Genomic DNA, 25,381 nt, shown 5'->3' with positions numbered 1-25,381 from the left:
TATGGCTAAGGACGGCCCTGGTTACATCCCTGGCCACCCTGGCTAATAGCCATTCATGGGCCTATCCTCCAGGAACTTCTCTCTTTCTTTTTTGAACCCAGTTACAGTTTTGGCCTTCACAACCTAATGAACACACATCTACCACCCCGAGATTGCTTGATAACCACCAGAATTCGAATGTCATGAGTTATACACCCTCAAGTCATGACCTATATAAAAAAGGAATAAAGGACATTGGGTTCTTTTTATGTGACTCTGCCCAGTTCCACAAAAGTAGGAGCCTAATTCCTGAGTGAGTCTTAGCCTAGCTCATACTTTTGCCATTATCTCTCCTGAACAATTCATACACCTACAGCCCTGTAGCAGGGCGACAACTCACCCAGCGGCGCCTGCCACTGGTTGTCCTGGGAATTAGCTCTTTCCAGCCCGGGGCGCCCTCTGCCGGCTGATGTCTTGCCTGCTGCTGGCCACTGCGTCCCTCCTGGACCCCGGTGCCTCTTTGCCTTGGGGTACTGCCCCCTGGCAGTGTCCCCACACTTTGGGTCTCCCCTCCCAGGGGAACCCCAACCCCCTATCTCCACCTCACCTCAGTGGCTACTGCACTGCCAGTCACCATCTAGCCCCCGCTCCCTGGGGCAGACAGCAGTCTATACCACTCATCATCGGCAAGGGGAGGTTGGACTTGCTGCCTTTGCATGTCTTGGGCTGCACCTCTGCAACCCCAAAACCCTTCCTGGCCTTTATCAAGGCCTGCAGCCTGGGGGTTTTCCAGGCCAGAGCCCCCCAGCTCCTCTGGCCCTTCCCCAGCCCTGCTCCAGTCTAGGTACCCTGCTGTGCTCCCAAGCAGCCAGGCCCATCTCTCTCCACAGCTAGAGAGAGGCTCTCTGAGCTCCTGGCCCCACAGACTTTTATTGGGCCAGCTGAGGCCTGATTGGGGTGTGGCCAGGGCCGGTGCAAGGAAGTTTAGCGCTCTAGGCGAAACTTCCACCTTGCCTCCCCCAAGCCCTGCGGCAGTTCCCCACCCCGAGGCGCCCCCTGTGGCAGCTCCCCGCCCCAGCTCACCTCTGCTCCGCCTCCTCCCCGAGCACGCCACCCCGCTCTGCTTCTCTCCCTCCCAGGCTTCCGGCGCCAAACAGCTGTTTGGCGCCGCAAGCCTGGGAGGGAGAGAAGCAGAGCGGGGCGGCGTGCTCGGGGAGGAGGCAGAGCAGAGGTGAGCTGGGGTGGGGAGCTGTCACGGGGGGGGAGAATTGGGGGCACTGCTTTTTGGCACCCCCAAATCTTGGCGCCCTAGGCAACCGCCTAGTTCACCTCAATGGTAGCACTGGCCCTGGGCGTAGCCCCAGCTGTGGCTGCTTCCCCCAATCAGCCCAGTTTTTCTCTTCCCGGAGCAGCCCTCTCCCAGGGTTGTTTTAACCCCTTCAGGACCAGAGCGGGGCAATCGCCCCGCTACAGGCCATATCTACACGACTGACTTATGTTAACTCAAGTTACATCAGCATACAGTCTCTGCAGTTGTCTCTTGTGCGTGTACCTACTTGGCTCCTTGTGCTGGTGGTGAGTGTCCTCCCCAGGGACGTTTGTATTCATGCAGAATATGGTGCATTGTGGTTAGGGATCCCACTGTGCAACTCGCCACTGTCCACTGCACTGTATTTTGCAAAATTTTAGCAACGCATGCCTGTTATGTAAAGCCTCCACTCAAATGCAATTGTAAGATCTGTAACTGGTATAATTAAGGGTAGGTCTACACTTACCTCCGGATCCGGCGGTAAGCAATCGATCTTCTGGGATCGATCCCGGAAGTGCTCGCCGTCGACCCTGGTACTCCAGCTCGGCGAGAGGAGTACGCGGCATCGACGGGGGAGCCTGCCTGCCACATCTGGACCCGTGGTAAGTTCGAACTAAGGTACTTCGACTTCAGCTACGTTATTAACGTAGCTGAATTTGTGTACCTTAGTTCGAAGTGCGGGGTGAGTGTGGACCAGGCCTTAGTTCTGCAACCTTTTTGCAGACTTTGTAACTTCAGGGATTGTTAGCAGAGCCTTTTCAGTTTTGTAACCTTTGCACGCTCTGTACCCTTTTCAAGTGACCACTTGTATGAACTTCCAAGCTTTGTAATATCCCATCCCTCAGAGCGAGTGTGAACGAGGGAGTGTATGTGGGACTGGGCGGAGAGGAGCTGCAAGGAGAAAGGAGCCCAGATCCAGGAGCCAGGTATGTCTGATATCATCTGCCCTGAGAAACTCTCCGCCTGTGTAAGTGTGTGGGTGCATGAGGGAATGTGTGCGTGTATGAATACGCTCCATCTCTTTTCTATCTGACCTAACAGCGGCATCGTAATAAAACGAATACAAGTGTGACCCTGGGTGGTTTTTAGGGGAACAGAGGTAACAATGCCGGGGACCAAACGGGTTGCACAGGGCTGACGGGGAGCGTGGGGTCAACTTCCCATAATGCAATATTCACCATCCCATCATTTTATACATCTCCCATCATTTTCACACCTTTTTTCCTAAGTCCCACACACCTGGATGACCCTCCTCGCTGCCTGCCATCTCTAAGAGGAGCATGGAGCCCACACAGTGCTGCATTATTGTTACGAGCTTTGTGAGCCCAGGGCGCACGATCCTGCAGTATTTGCAGAGACGCGAGAATATAGGGTTACCATATGTCCGGATTTTCCTGGACATGTCCGGCTTTTTGGCCCTCAAATCCCCGTCCGGGGGGAATTGCCAAAAAGTCGGACATGTCCAAGAAAATAGGGAGGGAGGGGTCATGGGGCTTGGGTCTGGGCTGGAGCCGCTGGGGCTGGAGCCGGAGCCGCTGGGGCCAGCGGGTGCTCGGCTGCCGGCCGGCGCCGCTCGCTCTCTGGAACCGGAGCCCGAGCTGAGCCGAGCCGGCCGGAGCCACTGGGACCGGAGCTGCTCGGCCGCTGGCCGGCACCGCTCGCCCGGGGCCGGGGCCAGGGCTGGGGCCGGCGCCCCAGGGCCTGAGCCGAGCTGGGCCGGAGACGCTGGGGCCGGGGCCGGGGCCGGCTGCCGGAGGGAGCCGCTCGGCTGGGGGGGCTGGACTGGGCCATACCTCCTCCCCCCCCACGCCCCAGTCCCAGCTTACCTGCTGCCTGCCTGCTTCAGGCTTCCCGCGAATCAAATGTTCGCGGGAAGCAGGGGAGGGGGAGGAGCAGGAGGGCGAAGCGTTCAAGGGAGGGGGCGGAGTTGGGGCGGGGACTTTGGGGAAGGGGTGGAGTTGGGGCATGGCGTGGCTGGGGGCGGGGCCGGGGCCCTGTGGAGTGTCCTCTTTTTGGACACTTAAAATATGGTAACCCTAGAGAACAGACGTGAGAGAGATGATGATTCCGTGCAGAACAGAGCAACAACCAGTTTGAGTTTGTTACCCGGTCGGTCAGAGATCTCAACTAAATACAGAACTGGCGTCACAAAGAGGATCCTAACCGTAGGATCCGCTCTATTGGTTGACTGGTTGCGTTCTGGTAGCACTGTCCGGGTCTGGTTGAGAACCCTACAATGGCTGGAACTGAAAAACGACAGGCCCCGTTTGCTGAACTTCAGTGCAAATTATTGGACCAGACTGAGGCATTACGACAAGCTAGATCTGAGCAGAGAAGTTTTATCTTTGGCCAAGATAGACCAGCTGCTGCAGCTAAGAAACCTCTTACAATTTATGCTCCATGAGACTGGACGATATCTTCCCAACAAAGTCAGGGGACTTTATGATAGAGCAGTGGTTCCCAAACTGGGGGTTCACAAAATGTTACAGGGGATTCTCGGGAAAAAATTCCCTAATGGCAGATAGAGCTGTCCTTAGGGACCCCGGCAGCACGGGGCCAGCAGCCTGGAGCCCCTGGACTTCCAAGAACTAAGCAGATCAAAGCAAACAGATCTACCACACTGAGGAGATTTCAACTTCAAGACTCATTATAAGAAATAGAAAGGGAGGTGGGCAGCTAGTATTGTTTTTAAAATTATTATGAAGAACAAATTTAAGCTTTAGGGGGTAGCCGTGTTAGTCTGTATCCACACCATGCAAACGTATCGTCTTATAGGACAGGGATAAATCACACATGCAAATGCTGCATCAACGTCATGACGTGGGCTACAAATGCAATCAAAAATAAGGCTAGGGTGACCAGACGTCCCGATATTTAGGTGTTTGTCCCGCGTCCCGACCGATCTTTGGTAGGGACGCAATTTGTCCCGATATTTCGCTCCGCCGGCAGCACTCCGCTTTTTTTTTGCTCCACCGGGGGAACCCCCCCGCCATGTGTCCTGATATTTTCTCCCTAAATAAGACATTCAAACGTTTAACGCATGGAGGGAAGTAGCCGAAAATGGTTCCACGTGGGGCATCATTTGGTCTAGGGCCAGCCCGGCCCTGGGTCACAGAAGAGACTGAGACAGCTTTTGGTATTCAAGCAAGTGTGCAAAGAAAATTGTGTGTCTGTCTGAAATCAAGGAGAGAGATGAACCAGCCACATGGTGGCACCATACGGGAAGGAATGAGCGTGAAGGACTCAGAACGGCTCCCCGGGAGAACTGAATTACTCCATTCGCTATACTCCATACTCCATGAAGAGATATTTGGTTCTTCCAAGGAGAATTGGGGTTTTAGCCCACGAAAGCTTATGCCCGAATAAGTTTGTTAGTCTCTAAGGTGCCACAAGGACTCCTCGTTGTTTTCGCTGATACAAACTAACACAGCTGCTGCTCTGAAATTTGGGAAATCCTGACATTACGTCCAACCTGGGGGGGTTCAGGCTTCTTTATGTCTCTGTAACAAAGGGACCTTGATTCCCAGGCAGGGAGCGAGAAAAGGCCCAGCGGTGCCTTTAGTTTTTCGGACATTGCCTCTGTTTTGAGCCTCTGTCCAGGCGGATTTTTCAAATAAGAGCCAATGTCTTATACTGCAGCTCAGAAGAGCCCAGATTGGTCCACTTCCCAATGGGTCCCTCTCTGGTATCTGCACTGGATTGGTCCAGTTCCTCTCCATCCCCAGCTCCCAGAGAGATCCCACCCACCCAGGCCCTGCTCCCAGCCCTGGGGAGGGTGAGGGACCCCCTGGACCACCCACCTGCAGTGACAACCCATGCCATAGGTACCTCCTCCAGTTCTACCCCCTCCTCCCGGTGTCCTGCTTTTGGGGAACCGGAAATAGGGTGTCTCTGCTCCTGGGCAGTGCGCCAGGTCCCTGGTTTGTGGCTGGCAGGGATGCCGGGGTCCCCAGGCTGGGGTCGCGGGGGAGAGGGACGCTGGGGTCCCTGGGCTGGGATCCCGGGGAGAGGGATGCTGGGGGGGGTCCCGGGGCTGAGATCGGGGGGCGAGGAATGCTGGGGTCCCTGGGCTGGGATCGCGGGGAGAGGGACGCCGGGGCGGGGTCCCTGCGCTGGGATCGCGGGACAAGGGATGCCAGGGTTCCTGGGCTGGGATCGCAGGGAGAGGGATGTTGGGGTCCCCAGGCTGGGATCACAGGGAGAGGGACGCTGGGGTCCCCGGGCTGGGGTTGCGGGGCGAGGGATGCCGGGGTCCCCAGGCTGGGGTCGCGGGGGAGAGGGACGCCGGGGTCCCCAGGCTGGGATCGCGGGGAGAGGGACGCCGGGGTGGGGTCCCTGCGCTGGGATCGCGGGACAAGGGATGCCAGGATCCCCGGGCTGGGATCGCAGGGAGAGGGATGCTGGGGTCCCCGGGCTGGGGTCACGGGGCAAGGGACACCGGGGTCCCCGGGCTGGGATTGGGGAAGAGGGATTCCGGGGGGATCCCTGGGCTGGGATAATGGGGAGAGGGACGCCGGGCTCCCTGGGCTGGGATAACGGGAGAGGGATGCCATGGGGGTCCCGGGGCCATGATAACGGGGTGAGGGACGTCGGGGGGGTCCCCGGGCTGGGGTCGCGGGGAGAGGGACGCTGCGGGGACTTTATCCCACCGCACCGAGTGGCTCCCAGCCCCTGGAGGCAGCAGCCCCTTTGTGTTCACACGGGCCAGGAGCTGCGGTGTCTGGTCCCTTTGTTCTCCCTGCTATGAGCCCGGCGGGGCGGGGCAGGGCCAGACCCGGGAGGAGCCGCCCCTTCCTGTCCCCCCCAGCCCGGCCGGGAAGCTGGTGTGGGCAGAGAAGCCCAGCGCGGTGGGTCCGGGGGCGGCGTGGGGCGGATACGCGGGGAGGGGCCCGGAGCCCGGCTGCGGAGCTCAGAGCCCAGGCGGGGCCCGGGAGCGAGGGGAGGTGGGTAGCCGGGGGGTGTATCGAGGGGTCAGGGCTGGGGGTCGTGGGGCGGCTTGGAGCTGCGGCTTCGGGGGTGTCAGTGGGGGCAGAGCGGGGAGTTTGGGGGTGCCAGTGGGGGGTCAGAGCGGGGAGTTTGGGGGTGTCAGTGGGGGGGGCGCAGAGCTGGGGCTTTGGGGCTATGTAGCTGTGTTAATTTCAGTGCCAGATTTGAATTGTTAGGGGTTGTGGCAGGGGGCGGTTGGTGGGGGAAGTGGACCCCTGAAATCTGGCAGCTGGGAGGTTGTTTGCAGCAGTTTCTAACCCCCCACCCCCCTTCTTCCAGGAGCCCCCAGGGGAGCGTCGGGCTCCCCGGGAAAAGAGAGAGAAGCCGCCAAAGCGGGGAGCTGCTGCAGGTCTGAGTCAGTCCCTGCAGGTCAGGCTGTCGTCACAATGATCCTACGCAGCGTTTCTATGCGAGCGTCTCAGCCCCGGACCCCAAAGCACTTTACAGAGCGGGGTCAGGGACATTATCCCTATGGGACAACGGGGGGAAGTGGGGCAAAGCCCTGACCAAGGTCACACAGTGAGTCTGTGGCAGCGCCAGGGATGGGACCCAGGAGTCCTGGCTGCTGTAACCCCAAGACCTTCTCTCCTGCCTTGGAAATGTCTGTCTGCATTTGCACCTGGAGGGCGAAATCCCCTCCCCCATGCAGAGGTCCCAAGCCAGGCTTAAGGCCCCGCTCCCACCAGATTAATGGGTTACCGGGGCCAGGGGACTTGTGGGGCTCTCAGCCCTGGGCGGACTTTCACTCTCAAAGTAGGGAAACATTTTCTCCCTGTAAAGTGCCTGGGGAGAAACTTCCCCCTGTGGCCACTTCCCAGCAGGGGTTGCTGGGGCTGCTGAGAGCCACTGTCTCGGCTGGGGGGGACGGGGGAGATGCCGCTGCTGTCTGCACAAGAACCCGAGTGTCTGAAATTCCCCTAAATTCCAGAGGCTCCCTCAGCCTGGGACAAGTCCTCTGACGGCCTCGTCTTTCTCCCCCTCTCTAGGGTGCCGGGAGCTCTGGGGGCAGGTAAGTCCTGGGCTCCATCTCACTCCCCTCGTGGTGTTTTAGGGTTGGTAACGGCACTGAATTCGGAGCTTCCCCCTGCCCTTGGAGTGGGACACGCTGGCTTAGAGCCTGTGATTCTGTCTCCCCTAACGGGGACGAGCCGGGTATTATCTGACAGCTAATACGCTCCCACCAGGGCTGTCAGGGGCCGGACCGGCCTGGCTGACGTATTTAGGTGGCCACGTCACGTATTCAGATTGCGCAGGCTTTCCGTTTGCATTGGTTTAGAAGTAAGTTTCTAGACCTGCTGCTTACAAAGATCCCCAATGGACACGGAGACCGTGTTCCGTGTTCTGCCCATGGCCTGAAACAGCAGCTCAGAGCGGCGTGAATGCCCCCAGCCTCCGTTAATCCCATCGCAGCGCCAGCTGACATGACCACACTTCCATGTTGCCTGGCTGATCATCTGAGCCGGTGGAACGGGGAGGGGGCGGGAGTGACGCCTGTGCGGGGTGGGAATAGGGGGTTGCTGTAGGGGGGACAGAGCAGAGGGGAGACACAAGGACAAGGAAGCAAGAGATAAATAATGGCCACCCTGCTGGAGATCTGGGCTCTGTCTGTGTCCACATTGAGCATGTGGGACATACCCACTCTTTGGTCTGTCTCCTCCCTTTGCACGTAACCCCAGTGCTGGTGCCCCTTGTGGCTGGACTATCCCAGGGTGGGAGGTGACTCTGCTCCCCACAGAACCTGAGCGTCCCGGAGAAAGCTCCTGAACCGGTCTCTGTTCCTTGCTCCAGTGTTTCCCTGTGTCCCATCTCTCTGGGCCCATGGTGAGCACAGGGCTGAGGGCGGGTGACTCACCGTAACAGCGACCATCCCAGACCCAGGTTTGCGGGAGTTTGGGGGTTGCTGGGCTCAGGGATTGGGGATCTGGGCCCATTTCTCACCCCTCCTCCTTTCCCCAGCAGGGAGGACGAGGCGTTTCCGAAGCCGGAGACGGGTTTTGCGGAGCTGGAGAAGAGACTCCATGATTTCATTCTGCAAAGCGCCCACCTGCAGGAGGTGCTGCTGGGATTCAAAGGTGAATTGGAGTCTGGGGGTGGTGTCTCCTCTGGCTAGAGTGACCCTCACCCTGGGGAGGAGTCAGGGACTCTAGAGATGTCACTGATCCCGGGCTCCATCTGACAGCCCAGCTCAGCGAATCGCCCTTCCCTGTGGAGCAGCCCTGTGGGGCTGGCTCTGTCTGCAGCGGCTGCGTTATCGGCCTCTGATCTCTGTCTCCATCTCGTAGTTAAGAGCAGTTACATCAATAACCAATGGGAACCTCCCCTGAATTCTCACCTCTCCCGTCCTCTCCTTCCCCAAGAGACGCTGCAACTGGAGCTGGGGAGTGACACAGGTACATGTCTGCCTCTGACGGGCCGTGGGGAGATTTCAGACCCATAACCATGTTAGTGTCAGGGGGATGCTGCCTCCAGCCCCGACGTGCAGCTGGAAGCTGTGGAAGAATGTGAAGCCGGGTGAGCCCCATGACTGATTCGCTCCAGTTGTGATGTCTGACGGGGATTCAGAGCGAATCTGGATATCAGGGCGGCGTTTCCCTTTGGGAAAAGGAACAACACCCTCACTAGTGTGATATAGGATGAGACAGGAGCAAAATATCCAGACCCTGAGGAGTCTGAAAGCTTCAATGAGTGAGTGAAAATGGTCACACGGGGGCAGCAGGAGTGAGGCCGGGTGGAGCCCAGTTATACCCCAAATAGACTAACACTGGCTGAAGCCATGGGGCTGGTGTACCGCATACAGCCTGGCTGGGAATGGTCATTTTGAACGAGGAGGGAGCAGCCGTTGCACGTGTTTGTGCTTCTCACGCTTTTCACACTGGTGACCCCGGGTTTTTTTTTTTGAGATCCCCTTACATTTAATGTGAAACGAGATTAAAACACGGATCAAGGCTGATCCTATGTAACTTGCCTGGGTGCATTTCAAGAGGCTGACTGAGAACAGTTGTCCTTGGGGGCTAAAAGTTCAAGAAGTGGGGGGAAATGAGATTTTTTTTGCTTAAGAGGCTAGTAAATATTTCAATATCATAGAATCATAGAATATCAGGGTTGGAAGGGACCTCAGGAGGTTATCTAGTCTAACCCCCTGCTCAAAGCAGGACCAACCCCAACTAAATCATCCCAGCCAGGGCTTTGTCAAGCCGGGCCTTAAACACCTCTAAGGAAGGAGATTCCACCACCTCCCTAGGGAACCCATTCCAGTGCTTCACCACCCTCCTAGTGACATAGTGTTTCCTAATATTCAACCTAAACCTCCCGCACCGCAACTTGAGACCATTACTCCTTGTTCTGTCAATATCTCATGGCCCATCTGATTGCGGTTCTGGACCCCTGGGTGTTGCAACCCAGCAGCTGAGAAACGCTGCACTAGATTCTTCATTAATTTGTCTCCCTATTGGCTATGAATGGGAAGAGAGCATTACATTGTATATGGACCAACTCTGAATGGAGCAGCTCGAGCAGAGACGGACCAACCCTTCCGTGGTTAGCAGAGATGGGGATGAGGTACAGAGATGGGGATGTGGATCCGCAGTGGCATTTCAGCATAGGGAAGCCCTCCAAGAATCGACAATAACCAAGTCTCTGAGCCAGGAGTGGAGAGAGAAACTGAGGCGGAATAAGCGGGGAGAGAAATCACAAGCTCCCACACCTGCTCAGATCCAGTTCCTGTCTCAGCACTGGACAGGTTTTGCCTGGTCCCTTCTTCTGTGTAGTCCCTGCTCTGCTGGGGGAATGTGCCGTCCTGGGGAACCACGTCAGGTTTAAAGGATCTCGGTGGGTTTAGTCCTGGTAGGAGGGGATGGGTCTACACTGCAGTGACGGAGCATTTTCCCAGCATGAGAATCTAGACCAGGGGTCAGCAACCTTTCAGAAGCGCTGGGCCGAGTCTGCATTTATTCACTCTAATTGAAGGTTTCGCGTGCCAGTCATACATGTTAATGTTTTCAGAAGGTCTCTTTCTATAAGTCTATAATATAGAACTGAACTATTGTTGTATGTAAAGTAAATAAGATTTTTAAAATGTTTCAGAAGCTTCATTTAAAATTAAATTCAAATGCAGATCTTATCAGTTTAGTGGGATCCTTGCCCTTGCTTTTCCTTGCCGAGTTTTCCAGTGTCTGGCATGGATTTGGATACTTTAAGCTGCACACAGACTTCGGAGTGATCAGTTGTTAACCTTTCCGAACATTGGTGGAGCTGGTCCCCCGGGCCCGGAATATTCCTGGAGCCCGGGCACCACGGACCCATACAACTCACTGCCTTCCTCTGCTACAGGCTTCCTGTGCGACCTTGGGCCAGTCATTCAGCCTGTTTGGGTATGTCTGCGCTGCAATAAACGGGCAGCAGCTGGCTCCAGCTCGCGGGGCTGAAAAGAGTGATGTCGATGCTCAGGCCCTGAGATCCCAGAAAGGGTCTCGCAGCATCTACATTGCTCATTTTAGCCCTGCAAGCCTGAGTCCGCTGCCCCAAGCTGAGACTTGGTGCGGCGAGTTTTCTATCACGGTGTGGATGTCTCCTTTGTGCCTTAGTTTTCCCTTCTGTACAATGGGAACAGCTGCCCTGCCCCACATGGCTGCTGGGAGGGTCAGTGACTTAAAAAGAGCGAACTGCTCAGCTACCGCAGTGATGGGGGCAGATAAGCCAGAGAGTCCACGGCCGGACGGGGCCACCAGTTTATTTAGCCTGGTCTCCTGCATGTCATAAGTCATCAGCAACTGAGATTAGACCAGGTGTTCCAGCCAAAGCTACAGAAGGAAGTTACAAGATTGCAAAAAACGGAAAGCCATTTACAGACGGAGCCCCGGGCCGGCAGCAGAGTGCCACTGAAAATCAGCCCCCGTGCCGCCTTTGGCTCGTGTGCCATAGGTTGCTGACCCCTGGCCTAGAACGTCTCTGCAGAGAAAGCGCCAGTGAGACGCGTGATGGGAAATGACCTAAAGTCTGTTCTGAAAACCCCCAATAACCCTTCTCCCCCCGACAGGCTGCAGAATAACATCCCCGGGTCCCCTCGGATTCTCCCAGCCTGCCCAGGGAAGGGAAATGGATGCGGCAGAGCAGTCTCAGGTAGGCATGCTGAGGAAATTGCTGGCGGATTCCCGCAGGAGCCAGAGGGACAGGGAATACACGGGAAGCGGGAGCGAGCAGGGCGTTTGATCTGAGGGTGGGAGGGTGCAGGCAGTGCACAGGGTGGTGAACGGGAGCGGGTGTGATGAACCGGCTGGGACGTGTTAAATCTGGGGCCTGATTCTAGGAATAGATCGTTGGGTGTGGAAATTCCCCTATTTGGGGGACAGGGAACAAACCGGCCTGGGCTGGGAAAACTTCCCAGACTCCCAGTGCTGGAGCATGACCCCACTAAGCAGAGGTTGCTCTGAAGGGGGCACTCACCAGTGAGGCTTAGGGAAGATGCCCCCATCCCCTCACCTCCAGCTGTTGAGAACGGGGAGGGTGTTGGGATTTCTACAAGGAGGGGCTCTCCCGGGACCCTACTGGGGGCTCCCTCTCCTGTATCAGCCACTGGCAAGAAGGTGTATGATGAACGTGAAGACCCCTGTCCCCGCCATCTGCTGGGAAGGACGAAGGTCGCTCTCTCTCTATCTCCCCTCACCCTGATGCCTCCTGGACGCTCTGAGCAGCTTGTGGGTGGGTCTCTGCTGACTGTGTCTCCCTTTGATTGGCCCCATGAATAGTGAGCCTGTCAGTGGGGCAGCAGGTACTGAGTGTGGGACTCTTGCTCTTTCAGGGGCCGGTGACCTTCGAGGAGGTGGCTGTGTATTTCACCAAGGAAGAGTGGGCTCTGCTGCACCCCACTCAGAGAGCCCTCTACAGAGTCATCATGCAGGAGAACTATGAGAATGTGACCTCGCTGGGTAAGGATTCCCATCCCCTCAGTTCTTAGAAGGGGAAATGCAGAATTAAGGTTCGCACCACACCCCGCGATGTAACCTTAACTCTGCCCTGTTTCAGCAACACCCCAGCATGCCAGTGACACACACACCAGCGCTGTGCCCTGCCCTGCCCCAGAACACTCTGGGAACAGAGCCCAGGAGCAGAACAGCGCAGAGTCTAACGTCGTCTCTTTGCTAAGGCAAAACGTGGGTTCAGGTCTGGCATAAAGAACAGAAGCTGCCTGCCCCTGACCAGCCCTCAAACCCTGAGCCTGCCGCACACAACCCAGCTCAGATTTACAAACTGTTACCAGCCCTTTACCCTCCCCCTGAGATTCCTTCTGAGTCGTTGCCTTCACTTGCCCCTCACTGAGCCCTGCAGTCCAGTAGCATTTTACGCCAGCAGACGGCTGACGCTCCCCATGGCTAAAACACGTCCTTGTGCACGGTCACTGACACAGCCTGCAACACTGAGCAGTGAAACGAGGCAGACTCGGTCCCTCAGGGGTCACCTGCACCTCTCTGCATACCACGGTCACAGCTCTGCCAGGCTGCTCCAACGGCTCCCTCCACCATCCAATTACAGCTACAGCTGGCACGGTGCACACAGCTGGGGGCAGGCAGATAAATGCTGGTGTTCCCGTCTGTGAACACCACACAAACAATGACATGTTCTCTTAGTCCTTCCTCATCTACAGAAGGGATGTGGACAAATTGAAGCGAGTCCAGCGGAGGGCAACACAAATGATTAGGGGGCTGGAGCACATGACTTATGAGGAGAGGCTGAGGGAACTGGGATTGTTTAGTCTGCAGAAGAGAAGAATGAGGGGGGATTCGATAGCTGCTTTCAACTACCTGAAAGGGGGTTCCAAAGAGGATGGAGCTCGGCTGTTCTCAGTGGTGGCAGATGACAGAACAAGAAGCAATGGTCTCAAGTTGCAGTGGGGGAGGTTTAGGTTGAATATTAGGAAACACCTTTTCACTAGGAGGGTGGTGAAGCACTGGAATGGATTCCCTAGAGAGGTGGTGGAATCTCCTTCCTTAGAGGTTTTTTAAGTCCCGGCTTGACAAATCCCTGGCTGGGATGATTTAGTTGGGGATTGGTCCTGCTTTGAGCAGGGGGTTGGACTAGATGACCTGCTGAGGATTCTTCCAACCCTGAGATTCTAGGATTCTATTATAAATTCATGGAGTTTATGGCCCAAAGGGACTATTAGGTTGTCTACTCCGGCCTCCTGTATCACACAGACCATAGAATATCATCCAGTTACTGTCGTGTTAAGCTGAATACCTTGTGTTGGACGAAATCATCTTCCAGAAAGGCATCCGGTCTGGACTTGAAGACTCTGAGAGAAGGAAAATCCTCCATTTCCTTGGTAGTTTATTAATTTTTGCACTACCCTGACTGACCCATAGCCAGTGGCTAATGGCAGCTCCAGGGTTAGGGGATGGGGTAGAGTTAAGGTTACCTAGAGTTAAAGTTGCAGGGGTGGGATGAACTTTGTGGGTGGGTTTCCTGGTATTCAGAGCTTTAAGTTTAGTCACCATCCACGTTCTGGAAGGGCTCACGGCAGCACTGGGCAACCGTAACTCTGTGTTAAAAAAGTGAATTAACTGTGTCTACACTGGAAGTTTTGCTGTTATAACTCCGTTGACTAAGGGTGGGATTCTTCACACCTGTAACCGTGAGACATGTGCTGACTGAGGGAGGTATGCTGCTAAATTTTAAAGAGCAGACCAGGCCAGAATCTGCATGTGGACGTTGAAGTACTTCAAAAAAAAAAATTGCTCATAGCCCAGTATCACTGAGCAAACTTCCCAAGAGGAATTCCTGCAGAGTGCACGAAAAATGTGTAACACACCTTGTCTGAAAGCTATCAGGGGTAGGGCTCATACTCAGATACATGGTGAATTTCTGGTGTAGGGGCCTGTTATCACAGCGTCCCCACACGGCCTTTGCTGATTTAGGGGCTGCACTCCATGGCTCCACTCTTAGGACTGTCTACTTGCACTTTATTTTTTGTCATTTTTTTCAACTATTCTCATTTTTACTGTTCTGTCTCCCTTGCCAAGTGCCCCACCCCCCACTGTCACCTCATCCCTGCCTACCTTCACCCCAAGCATGATTTTTCACTCCTCACATTCCTCCCAGCCACAAGGTGACCCCTTCCCTGGCAAAAAAAAAAAAAAAAAAAAAAAAGTGGACTTTCTTGGAGATGTCCTAGGTTGGGAGTGATCCTGGGGATTCAGAAAATCATACTTCCCCCTCCCTATGCAGCATCCTCAATCTCTCTTCCCTGCAGGCTTCTTGGAGCTTGGAGTCAGTCCCTCCTGAGGTCACCTGGCCCAATTCCGATTCTTCATAGTCTTCTTTTCCAGAGAAACTACAGTCTGTTGCTCCTGAATTATAGCATTTAATTCCCCAGCCTTCTCCACACCTGGGGCATTTTCATCCTCCCTCCCATTACGCTGGACTTGCTAGATTCCCTAGTTCCTCAAAATGTGCTTTCCCAACATCTAATGCACCTGAGATACCCTACTCCACTCCCTCTTCTTGCGTAGTCCTCTGAACCCCACCAACCCATACTGACTGTTCCCAGCTTCCCTAGGACTCGGTTTTTCTCTGGAACTCTCTTTCTCGGAAAGAAGCAGGTGTTTTCCTTGCCGGTGGCAAGCTTCACTTTCTAGGCCATGGAGTTAAAGTCTCTGTGTTTTAGGCCCCCGCTTTGAGGAGGATTGTTGGGCAGATGGTGTGTTTTCCCAGCAGAGATGGGCTTAGTCAATCCCTCTTTAAGCAGAACGTCCTACAGGTTTGAGCATCTGGGGAGCTTGCCCCAGCATATTCCTATTTCAAAATAAGTTGGGGTTAAAATAGAATTGTTTGTGTGAGAAATCTCCCGTGAACCAACGGATGTCCTTTCCCTGTGCAGCGTTTCCAGTTGTCACACCTGGTGTCATCTCCCCTCTGGAAGAAGACGAAGACCCGTGGGTCCCAGATCCCCACGATTCAGAGGAAAGAGAGATCCCGAGAGGTGCTATCCCAGGCGAGGAATCATTAAATCAATTCAAAAGCTGTCGGCATCTGAAGGACACAGCTGGGGTTCCTGACAGAGACCTTGTGAGTTCTGCGAGTTCAGGATTGTCCCCAGCAGGTTTGTATCCTCAGAGCAGATACTGTTCATGACTTCCTTTCCATCCTGAGTGACACCTGGCAGTAACTCCCTCCTTGACTTCCCATCCCCCTGAGTGATTGGATGGGATTTAGAGGCAGAATTAATCCCCTCTCCCCTGTGGGAAAGAATTGGGGGAAACTCATTCCCTGATTTTTTTCCATCTCTCCAGCACTACTTTGGTTGACCAGGATGGTGATAGTGACCATGAAATTTTCAGGGAGATTAGAGAGGCCATAAAAATGAAAAACGCAATAATAATGGGAGATTTCAACTATATCCATATTGTCTGGGTACATGTCACCTCAGGACGGGATCCAGAGATAAAGCTTCTGGACCCCATGAATGACTGTTTCTTAGAGCACTGAATCCTTGAACCCACCAGAGGTGAGGCGATTCTTGATTTACTCCTCAGTGGAGCACAGGATCTGGTCCAAGAGGTGACTGTAGCTGAATCACTTGGTAATAGCGACCATAATAGAATTAAATTTAACATCCCTGCGGGCGGTATCAAAGAAGCCCACCACAGCAGCATTTCATTTCAATAGGGGAACTACACAAAACTGAGGACATTAGTTAAACAAAAATTAAAAGGTACAATCTCAAAAGCGAAATGCCTGCAAGCTGCATGGAAACTTTGAAAATGCACTCAAGAAAGAAATCATGGGCGCCATTGTGGATAGTTCTCTGAAAAGATCTGCTCAATTTGCAGCCGTAGTTAAAAAAAGCTGACAGAATGTTGGACGTTTTTAGGAAAGGGATCGATAATAGGACAGAAAATATATTGCCTCTAAATGTATGGTACGCTCACATCTTGAATACCGCGTGCAGTTCTTGTCACCCCATCTCAAAAAAAGAGATATTGGAATTGGAAGAGATACAGAGAAGGGCAACAAACATGATTAGGGGTATGGAACAGCTTCCGTATGAGGAGAGATTATAAAAACGGGGAATTTTCAGCTTGGAAAAGAGATGACTAAGCAGGGATACCGTAGAGGTCTATAAAATCATGACTGGCGTGTAGAAAGTGAACACACAAATGTTATTTAATCCTTCACATGACACAAGAACTAGGGGTCATCCAATGACATTAATAGGCAGCAGGTTTAAAATGAGCAAAAGGAAGTATTTCCTCACACAACACACAGTCAACCTGTGGAACTCCTTGCCAGGGGATGTTGTGAAGGGCAAGACTATAACAGGGTTCAAAAAAGAACTAGATACATTCATGAAGGATAGGTCCATCAATGGCTATTAGCCAGGATGGACAGGGATGGTGGCCTTAGCCTCTGTTTGCCAGAAGCTGGGAATGGGTGACAGGGGATGGATCACTTGATGATTCCCTATTCTGTTCATTCCCTCTGGGGCACCTGGCATTGGCCTCTGTCGGAAGACAGGACGCTGGCCTAGATGGACCATTTTTCTGATCCAGTATTGCCATTCTTCTTACCCCCGCTTCGTTTAAGAGCCCTGTAACGGGATCGGCACCCACCTCTCGCGAGCGCCCCCTCTGGTTGGATGTGTCTGCATTCTTTAAACCAGTCCAGCCCTGGTATGGGGCTGTATCCCCAGGGCTTCTTCCCTGGAGACACTATCTTCCTGTGGCCCTCCCTGGGCTCAGTCCCTACTCCCTCCCAGCAGCCAGCCAGGAGCTCCTTCATTGCTCCCCTGGTCCCTGCTAGCAAACTGTCCTTGGCCAAACAGTTCTAGCAGCCAGCCAGGAACCTCTCACTCCCCTGGTCTGTTACCCTAAAATGTAGCCACTAATTTAACTAGCCTACAATAACGCTTTTAAGTTAACAAAAGGATAGCAAGGTTGTGGCCTGCTTTAAAGGAATTGCCAGGGTGTTACCAGAGCAAGCGAGTCTTGCTAACCCTTGAAAAGGACCCGGATGCAACCTGCCGCTCAAGGATTGGACACACACAAGCCGCAATTCTTCAAAAAACAAAAGAATTATTAATTTAATAGCAATAGAAGTTACCAGATTGGATAAAATACACTAGAATTACATTTAAGAAGTATTTAATAAAGTGGCGTGGCAAAATAAAAAGACAGATTATATGGAATATTCCTCTCTCACATTTAGGGGATACAATCATTACAATGTAATTATATTTAAACGCTGTTACCGTTTAATGACCCCATTCGGAGAGCGGTGATCAGCCGGTCGCAGAATGGGGTGGGGTAGATCTCACTCAAATGCAGGCATCCGGCTTTATTGACAGATGGACTCCATCATTCCTTAGTAACACAGTAAAGGCTTTTTTTAAACCAGCAGGCTGGGGGAGCTGGTAAATTTCAAATGCTGGTTAACTCAGAGGGAGGGGTTTGGCGTGCAGGTCAGGGGCATGGGAGAGGCTGAGGGGCACGGACTGGGAGGGAGTTTGGGTCCGGGAGGGGGCTTGGGGCACAGGAGGGGGCTCATGTCAGGTGTCTCCCTGCAAGCAGCTCCCCATCCCTGCTGCAGGCATGCTGGTTCCATCTGCAGGTGCCGCCAGCCCCGCTGCTCCCATTGGCAGGTAGTTGCTTGGTTGCTATGGAAGCTGTTGCTATGGTGACCTTTAGAATTCTGCTGCATCTTCTTCGGATGCTGCTGCCGTTGTCTTCGCCGCTGCTGTGCTGGTTGCTTCTTGAGGCTTTTGATCTTCACGAGCCCCCAAACCCCAACCCTTAACCCTGCTGGCTGTTGGCCTCATATATTGGTTGCTTTTTCAAGGTCAGCTAATTGACAGTGTATTAGCCTGGCTCAGACAATCAGCTGCCAGATATTAGCCTATTTCCTCTTCCTGTCTAGATCCTCCCCTTTTATTAGCATATTTGTACTTCCTGCCTAGCTCCTCCCTGCTTACGTCATCCTATTTTTAGATAGGAAAGCTCCTTCCCTGATGCCATCTTGGATTCTAGAACTTTACACTATCTAAATTTAGACTCTCATTCCCCACCTCCGACATTTTAATCCGCCAAGCTGGATTTTCTAAATTTAAACTAGCATTCATTTCTACATATTCAAAGCCTTAATCTTAACATTAATTATTGTTTTATGCAAATCAAAAAGTGTCCTAATACTGGCACCACCTTAATTATGTCAATTGGGAGAGGTGTATTTGATGGTGTTTTCAACCCCTTCCGAGGTTTTCCTGCAAGCCTCTGTTAATGTTCTGAATGACCTTGCAGCACCTTCAGAGCAAAAATCTCTCATTACAAGTCCCAGCCAGGAACACCTCTTGCTCCCCTGGTTCCTGCCAGCAGACTTAGCTGTCCGTAGTCCTGCTGCTCCTCCACCCAGGCATGCAGTCCGTTCTTCTCAAGCTCCACGCAGCAACTAACTGCTACTCTGTTCTGCAGCTCCTTTTATATGGCCCTCCTGGCCCCTGACTGGCTGTTCCAGTAGCCCCTCTGATTGGTTGCTTCCTTGCAACCACTCTAGGCCACTTGGAGGACCTCTCCACTGCTCCTTTCCTTGGATGGGTGTGGCAGAACCCTGTGGCCTCCAGCAAGGGGCCGTTGGGTCTAGTCCATCCCCTTACAACCTCGCATAAGATTCTCTGTTGAACCAGAATGTACAGACCAGATTTAGGATATTCTTGTACCCCTTGCCAAGTGGCATTGAGGGTCGCTTTGGTCACAATCACACACTTCCCTTATACATGTAAGCTGAGGAGGTCTGGTCTCTAACGTGATGAACAAACCACAAGTTACAATGTATTGAAGTATGGAGGAACAGGACTAGACAGCTGAGATGACTAGAAATGGAGTAAGGGCACTTTAGCTTTAGGTCACCAGCTTGTAGGCTTGGCAGAATTCAATTTTTATTTTTAATTTTTTTTTTATGATTTCAACGTATTTTTAAGATTCCCCCCCCCCCCCCATTTTTATTGATTTACATGTTCAAAATTGTGGGAAATTTACAGGTTTTAAGCATTGTTTTCAATTTTTAGCCATTTAAATTTTCAATGGCAGGAAATGCTGGTGCGGGGGGGTCAGACAATAATTATTTAATGGCCGTAGATGTTGAGACTCAAAAAGTTAAAACTTTATAACTGTTAAAACAAACCATCAACATCACATGTCAAAATATAGACAGTAAGTACTCTTAAAAGCAAACTCTACATTCTCAAGCAACATTTTTCTTAGTTGGCCTATCTGAAATTCTGATTATTGATGGAAATATTTTTGGTTGGTTTCTGTGTTTATGGTGAAATTGATATTTACCAAGAAAAATCTAATCCTCCCAAGCCTACCAATATGAATCCACCAAAGTATGTGTTTAATTTAGGGCTGTCAAGCGATTAAAAAAATTAATCGTGATTAATCGCAGGATTGAAAAAATTAATAGTGATTAATCACACTGTTAAACAATAATAGAATACCATTTATTTAAATATTTTTGGATGTTTTCTACATTTTCAAATATATTGATTTCAATTATAATACAGAATACAACGTGCACAGTGCTCACTTTATATTTATTTTTGATTACAAGTATTTGCACTATAAAAAAACAAAAGAAATGGTATTTTTCAATTCACCTAATACAAGTATTGTAGTGCAATCTCTTTATCATAAAAGTGCACCTTACAAATGTAGAATTATGTACCAAAAAAACTGCATTCAAAAATAAAACAATGTAAAATTTTAGAGCCAAGTCCACTCAGTCCCTACTTCAGCCAGTCGCTGAGAAAAACAAGTTTGGTTATAATTTGCAAGAGATAATGCTGCCCACGTCTTGTTTACAATGTCACCTGAAAGCTAGAACACGCGTTCGCTTGGCACTGTTGTAGCCGGCATCGCAAGGTATTTACGTGCCAGATGCACTAAAGATTCATATGTCCCTTCATGCTTCAACCACCATTCCAGGGGACATGCGTCCACTTTGTATTCTGGGTTCTGATTGAAATCAATATTTTTGAAAATGTAGAAAACATCTAAAAATATTCAATAAATGGTATTCTATTATTGTTTAACAATGCGATTAGTCGCAATTAGTTTTTTTAATTGCTTGACAGCCCTACATTAAACACATACTTTGGCGGATTCAGACTGGTAGATTCAATCGGTATTCTATTGTTTAATCACGATTACTTTTTTTGAGTTAATCGCGTGAGTGATCTGCAATTAATCGACAGCTCATTTAATTGAAAGCATGTGAGTAGTGTCATTGAAGCCCTAGCGTTTAGGGATTCCCAGGACATGAGGCGCTTCTGCCACTCCTCTTCCACCACAACCAATTTCCCACATGGTTTGAGCTCCCCTTTTCCATCCCTGTTTCTGCCAACAGGTGATGTGTTGCTGAGTGAGAACGAGGAGCAGAAACCTCAGCAAGAAGATTCTGAGCAAGTGAAACCACATGGGGCATTATTGAAAATATCTCATGAAGATGTTTCCAGGAGTCATGAGCTGGGAAAAGGTCGTGAGAGTCAGCACAGGCAGGAGAGGAGGCAGAGAAACCAGCCAAGGGAGAAAATGAATAAAGCCATGAATAGTTGCGGACTGCACAAATACCTCCAGGAAACCGCAGCCCAGCAGAAAATCCAGGCAGGAGAGAGAAACAAGACATGCTCTGAGTGTGGGAAAAATTTCAGTAGCCACTCTGCCCTTATTTTACACCAGAGAATCCACACAGGAGAAAGACCCTATGGATGCTGTGAGTGCGGGAAAAGCTTCACTCGGAGATCAGCCCTTATTAGGCATCATAGAATCCACACCGGGGAGCGACCCTACGAATGCTGTGAGTGTGGAGAAAGCTTCACTCGGCGCTCAAACCTCATTACACATCAGAGGATCCACACAGGAGAGAGACCCTACAAATGCTGTGAGTGCGGGACAAGCTTCACTCAGAGATTTTCCCTGACTACACATCAGCGAATCCACACAGGGGAGAGACCCTACGGATGCTGTGAGTGTGGGAAAAACTTCACTAACAGCTCAGCACTTACGGCCCATTGGAGAATCCACACGGGAGAAAAACCCCATGAATGCTGTGAGTGCGGGAAAACCTTCATTAGCAGCTCAAAGCTCATAGCACATCTGAGAATCCACACGGGAGAGAGACCCTATGAATGCTGGGAGTGCAAGAAGAACTTTACCAACAGCCCAGACCTTATAAAGCATCAGAGAATCCACACAGGAGAGAGACCCTATGGCTGTTCTGACTGTGGGAAAAACTTCACTTACAGCTCAGCGCTTAGAAAACATCAGCAAATCCACACAGGAGAAAGACCCCATGAATGCTGTGTGTGCGGGAAAAGCTTCACTCAGAGCTCATCCCTTATTTCACATCAGCGAATCCACACAGGAGAAAGACCCTATGCGTGCTCTGAGTGTGGGAAAAACTTCATTGACAGCTCATCACTTCGGAGCCATCAGAGAATCCACACGGGAGCCAGACCTTATGAATGCTCTGAGTGTGGGAAAAGCTTTACTTGGAGCTCAAACCTTATTACACATCAGAGGCTCCATACCTCATAGAGACACTCTAGATTCCCTAAATGTGGGAAAAGCTCGTACCAGAATTCAGCCCTAACTTATCACCAGAGAATTTGCAAGGGAAAGAAACACCATAAAACCCTTCTCTAGGACTGATCTTTTGTGTCACAAGGTCTCTCGGGTCCCTCAGGTGGGTTTCCTGTTCATCTCTCTTTGGGGTGAATCATGTGATCCTTCCTACCAACTCCTTTGTCCTATGAGTCATAGGAGCATGTGTCCCTCCTACCAGGATGTCCATGAGGCTCAGGTGTGGGGAACAGGGGTTACCCCAACTAGCTCTATCAAAGTAAAATGACTTGGGCCTCATCTCCACCTGGCTTTCGCTAGCTTGATGTAAAACCACAACTCTCTTTGCAGTGAAGACTTGGCTCGTGAGTAGTAGCTGGGGTGGTCTAGCAGGTTTACTCATAACTTTACCTATGCTCCATCGGTTTTCCTTGTCTAAACAATCCTGGAGCACCTCATTTCTACTGTTCTCCAATAGCAAAGTGATTGCTAGAGTCACCAAGTTCCCCTTTGGGCACCAATTCCCTCGTTTTCATTGGTTCTCACATTGCCCCGTGTTGAACTAAACATCGGTTATTTTTTGTACCGTTTTCTCACTTAAAAAGATATATTTAATTGTAGCAAATTCTGTGACACCCAAAGACAATGGGGTGTGTCAGAGGGATTCCCTCCGTTCCCAGTGTCACGGAGTCCCCGGACGATGCTCTGGAACTGCTCCCTACGGAGCCCAGCAGGACTCTGGGGAGCCTCCTCTCTGTGAACAGACTGTCTCCAGGGCAAGAAGCTCACACGGCTTCACCTTCCTGGGTCTGACCTTGGAGCATTCAGCCTCCCCTGCCCCTCCGTGTGTTTCCCACAGCGAGTCACCTGGGCGGGGTCCTGGGGAAGCCAGAGGGTCCTGCCCCCCACTTCGCAGTCAGACGTGACTCTCAGCCAGCCGGGAAAACAGAAGGTTTATTAGATGACAGGAACACGGTCTAAAACAGAGCTTGTAGGTACAGAGAACAGGACCCCTCAGTCAGGTCCATCTTGGGGGATAGGGAGCCCAGACCCCAGTGCCAGGCCTCCCTCTGTTTCCCCAGCCAACTCTAAACTGAAGCCCCCTCCAGTCCCTCCTCTGGCCTTTGTCTCTTTCCTGGGCTAGGAGGTCACCTGATTTCTTCGTTCTCCAACACCTTCAGTTGGCACCTTGCCGGGGAGGGGCCCAAGCCATCAGTTGCCAGGAGACGGGATGTCGGCCATTCTCTGTGCAGACAGCATCACACTGGCCCTCTAGGTCTCTGCAACAATCACACCCCCTTATCCCACCACCTAGATACTTAAGAACTGCATAGGGGAAACTGAGGCACCCACACAGTATTCAGAGAAAACATTAAGAACATTCCCACTTCGTCACACCCATCATCCCAACTGTGTTAGCTTCTGTCTGAGCTGTGCAGAGTTTATCTTCTTCACAGTCTAGACCATCACTGCCCGTAGTTTCCCATAACACAGTGTTCGGCGCTCTCAGCGCTTGGGAATCATGGTTTGATTTCATTGATCCTAAAACAGAATCATTAGGTCCAGATGTGAAAGAGTCACAGACCTGAAAGGAGAATTTTTAATGGATCTAAAACCGTGTGTGAGATGTTATTGACATAAACTGTGCCCGTATAGAGCATTGTTGCAACCACAGTTATAGATTTGCAGCTAATATTGTACAAAGGTTGTTGTGTGAGGTGTCTATGGAAAGGTTGTAATTTGCTGGTTATAATTATGCTGGCTGTATGTGTGTATCATTTTTGTATTTGAAGTTATGAATATTGGCTCTATACTTGAATCTCCAATGTATTTGATTCCAAGTAGCCTTATTGAAGCATTTGGTCAGCTTCTTGAGAAGGGGCTATTCTCAGTAAGTGCCCAATCAAGAAACACTTAACTGACAATGGACTTTGGGAGATGCCAATCCACATCCGAGCTTTCCTGGGAACATTCAAACTAACATGTAAACAATGACGTCGGCCTGCAAACTGAGTCATGCACAGACATGTGACTTGCCCATGTGACTCCAGACTCCATCTTGCTGCTGTGATTTTCCACAGTATGAACAAAGGGGTGTCCTTCCACAGGCAGAGAATATAAAAGGCCCTGAAAACCCCTCCATTTTGTCTTCAATCTTGCTTCTTACCTCTGGAGGAACCTTGCTACAAACGGAAGCTCTGAACAAAGGACTGAATGACTAGGGTTACTATAATTATCAAATAAAAAAAGAGGACCCTCCACGGGGCCCTGGCCCCACCCCAGCCCCGCCCCTTCCCCGCCCTAACTCCGCCCCCTCCTCCCTCCCACTCCCAGCCACGTGAAAAGGGCTGCCTGAGCGCTACTGGCTTCACGGTTTGCTGGGCAGCCCCAGACCCTGTGCCCCCGGCCGGCGCTTCCCCAGCACAGCTGGAGCCCGGGAGGGGAAGCACCCAGCCCGGTAGCGCTTGGGCTTCGGGCAGCCCCTATGCCTCCGGACCCTGCGCCCCCGGCCGGGCGCTTCCCTTCCCGGGCTCCGGCGGTGCAGGGTCCAGAGGCATGGGGGCTGCCCGAAGCCGGTAGCGCTCGGCTCTTAAACAGAGCTGAAGAGTCAGGGGAGGAGCAGAGCCGCTGCGGCCGGAGGCTCTGCTCCTCCCCTGACTCTTCGGCTCTGTTTAAGAGCCGAGCTGCCCGAGTGCTACCGGCTTCGGGCAGCCCCCATGCCTCCGGACCCTGCGCCCCCGGAGCCCGGGAGGGGAAGCGCCCGACTGGGGGCGCAGGGTCCAGAGGCAAGGGGGCTGCCTGAAGCCCATAGCGCTCGGGCAGCTCGGCTCTTAAACAGAGCCGAAGAGTCAGGGGAGGAGCAGAGCAGCTGCGGGAGGGGAAGTGCCCGGCTGGCATTTTCCCAGACATGTTTGGCTTTTTGGCAATTCCCACCGGATGGGGGTTTGATTGCCGAAAAGCCGGACATGTCCGGGAAAAAACGGACGTATGGTAACCCTATGAATGACCCATCCCAGCTGTGGATGTACTCCAGAGACTTGATTTGAACCTGCAGTTTATTCCATCACTGCCTCAAGCCTGAACCAAAAACTTTGCCATTGCTGGATGTAATTGATTCCATTTAACCAGTTTTAACTCTCATCTATATTTCTTTCTTTTTATGAATAAACCTTGTCCCTCCTGGCTGCAAAGACTGAGACGCCCTTAAGGTTGAAACGCCCAAGCGGTAGATGGTGAGAAGGTGGTGGGATTTGCACCCTGTAAATAAACTTCACCGGTGATTGCTGGACCTGAGGGTCTCTGAGTGGTTTTTGGAGCAGAGGCAGGAGCAAAGGGGACCCTGCTACACCCTGTTACTAGACCATAAAGGCAAAAAAACAAAAAACGAAAAGTACAATCACAACTGCTGCTAAGTGATTGCATTCTGTCTGGTAAGCAACCAATAAAGTTTTCTTTAAACATCTTCAGATCTGTTTCTTGATCCGGTGGTGGTGGGTATTAT

The 25,381-nt window shown here is 52.0% G+C and overlaps 1 protein-coding gene and 1 long non-coding RNA gene across 2 annotated transcripts in view; both read left to right on the top strand.

Moving 5' to 3' along the window:
- Nucleotides 1-25,342, top strand: part of LOC128823059 (zinc finger protein 271-like) — a 40,964-nt gene extending 15,622 nt beyond the window's left edge. Inside the window, exons 4-5 of the mRNA XM_054005123.1 lie at nt 20,993-22,003; nt 25,072-25,342. Of these exons, the coding sequence (XP_053861098.1) occupies nt 20,993-21,855 (863 nt within the window). The 3' untranslated portion in view covers nt 21,856-22,003; nt 25,072-25,342. The remainder of the gene's footprint in view (nt 1-20,992; nt 22,004-25,071) is intronic.
- LOC128823130 (uncharacterized) lies at nt 8,597-12,187 on the top strand. Its single transcript, XR_008441682.1, has 3 exons — nt 8,597-8,664; nt 11,310-11,392; nt 12,072-12,187. It is a non-coding gene; the product is annotated as an uncharacterized LOC128823130 (long non-coding RNA).
- Nucleotides 25,343-25,381: the final 39 nt, after the last annotated feature.

The sequence above is a fragment of the Malaclemys terrapin genome, chromosome 15 (genome assembly GCF_027887155.1).
Source record: "Malaclemys terrapin pileata isolate rMalTer1 chromosome 15, rMalTer1.hap1, whole genome shotgun sequence".
Lineage (NCBI taxonomy): Eukaryota > Metazoa > Chordata > Testudines > Emydidae > Malaclemys > Malaclemys terrapin.
The sequence above is the reverse complement of the archived record's forward strand: the minus strand, read 5'-3'. Positions and strand labels throughout refer to the sequence as shown.